The sequence below is a fragment of the Corylus avellana genome, chromosome ca10 (genome assembly GCF_901000735.1).
Source record: "Corylus avellana chromosome ca10, CavTom2PMs-1.0".
In the NCBI taxonomy this organism is placed as follows: Eukaryota; Viridiplantae; Streptophyta; class Magnoliopsida; order Fagales; family Betulaceae; genus Corylus; species Corylus avellana.
The window spans coordinates 14670625-14671699 of NC_081550.1; the positions used below are offsets into that span (position 1 = coordinate 14670625).

General features: G+C 39.4%; 1 protein-coding gene across 1 annotated transcript in view; it reads right to left on the reverse strand.

Moving 5' to 3' along the window:
• The window catches only part of LOC132164189 (uncharacterized), a 2728-nt gene extending 2139 nt beyond the window's left edge, over positions 1–589 (reverse strand). The window contains exons 1-2 of the mRNA XM_059574627.1: positions 383–589; positions 63–297 (exon numbers count right to left, since the gene is read on the reverse strand). Of these exons, the coding sequence (XP_059430610.1) occupies positions 63–297; positions 383–464 (317 nt within the window). The 5' untranslated portion in view covers positions 465–589. The remainder of the gene's footprint in view (positions 1–62; positions 298–382) is intronic.
• Between the last annotated feature and the right edge of the window lie 486 nt (positions 590–1075).

Sequence of the window (1075 nt, forward strand, 5' to 3'; positions counted from 1 at the left end):
CTAAGGATTTTAAACAAATAGGTGATAGGCAATCCATAAAAGCACCTGAGGTAATGGCATACCAAGCATCACAAGCGAATCCGTAGAGTGTATCCGTGGGCACAGCAATAACCTTGCCAGCTTTAAGAGCTTCAATTGCCTCCTCAGCGTACTCTTCTGTGGCAGGGCGAACCACCCCCAGCTTGTTTTCAACACCCACATCGCATATCTCCAAACTCTGAGCCATTTTAATCGAAAACCTCACTCTCAATCTCCGGCTCTGGTGCGAAAACGACACAAACCCAAGTTTGGGCGCCCCTGAAAAACACCATGAAAGTTCAACATCGCTTCTTTTATTAGCAACCAGAGAGAGAGAGAGAGACGTTGTGACATTAGAGAGCACCTCGGAGAAAGGGGAAAGGAAGAGCACGAGCGTAGAGAAGAGGCAGTCTCTGTGCTGCCGCTATTCTTGTGGGAAGATTCATCCTTTGGAGTGGATGAGTGGCCGTTTGTCAACGAAGAAAACTGTCCTTTGACTGAGCAAATATACGTCACAATCAATGGAACGGGGAAGGCATATTCGCTCGGTTGGCCATCCGCCTTAAAAAATGAGGCTGCAGATTTGATTGACCTGGAAAAAAAAAATTTGTTTTTGTCATAAAATCAAAGAAAATAAGATTGCAATTAGTTCTTCAAGAATTATGTATGATTCTATTCTTATCTCTTTTACATACTATTTAATACTCATTTTTATAGATATAAAATCATAATGAGAGGTTAAAGAATATGAAACAGTAGTACATAAATTAAAAGGCTACATCAATATATTACCTGAATGTTATATGAATTCTAAAAAAATGACATAAATGTGTAGAATTCCAAGTGATGGAACTAAATGGCCATCCAAATGCATGAATGCATTCATAACACTCCTCCTTGGTTGATCATACACTAAGAATATGACTTGTTAAAACCTTAACAAGGAAAACTCAGTGGGAAAAAAAAACATGTGGCAAAGGAAAAAGAGTACAATATTCTTGTGTGTCTTCGTATGCTTTAGGACTGCCTCATTAAAACCTTGCAAAGGAAAACCCAG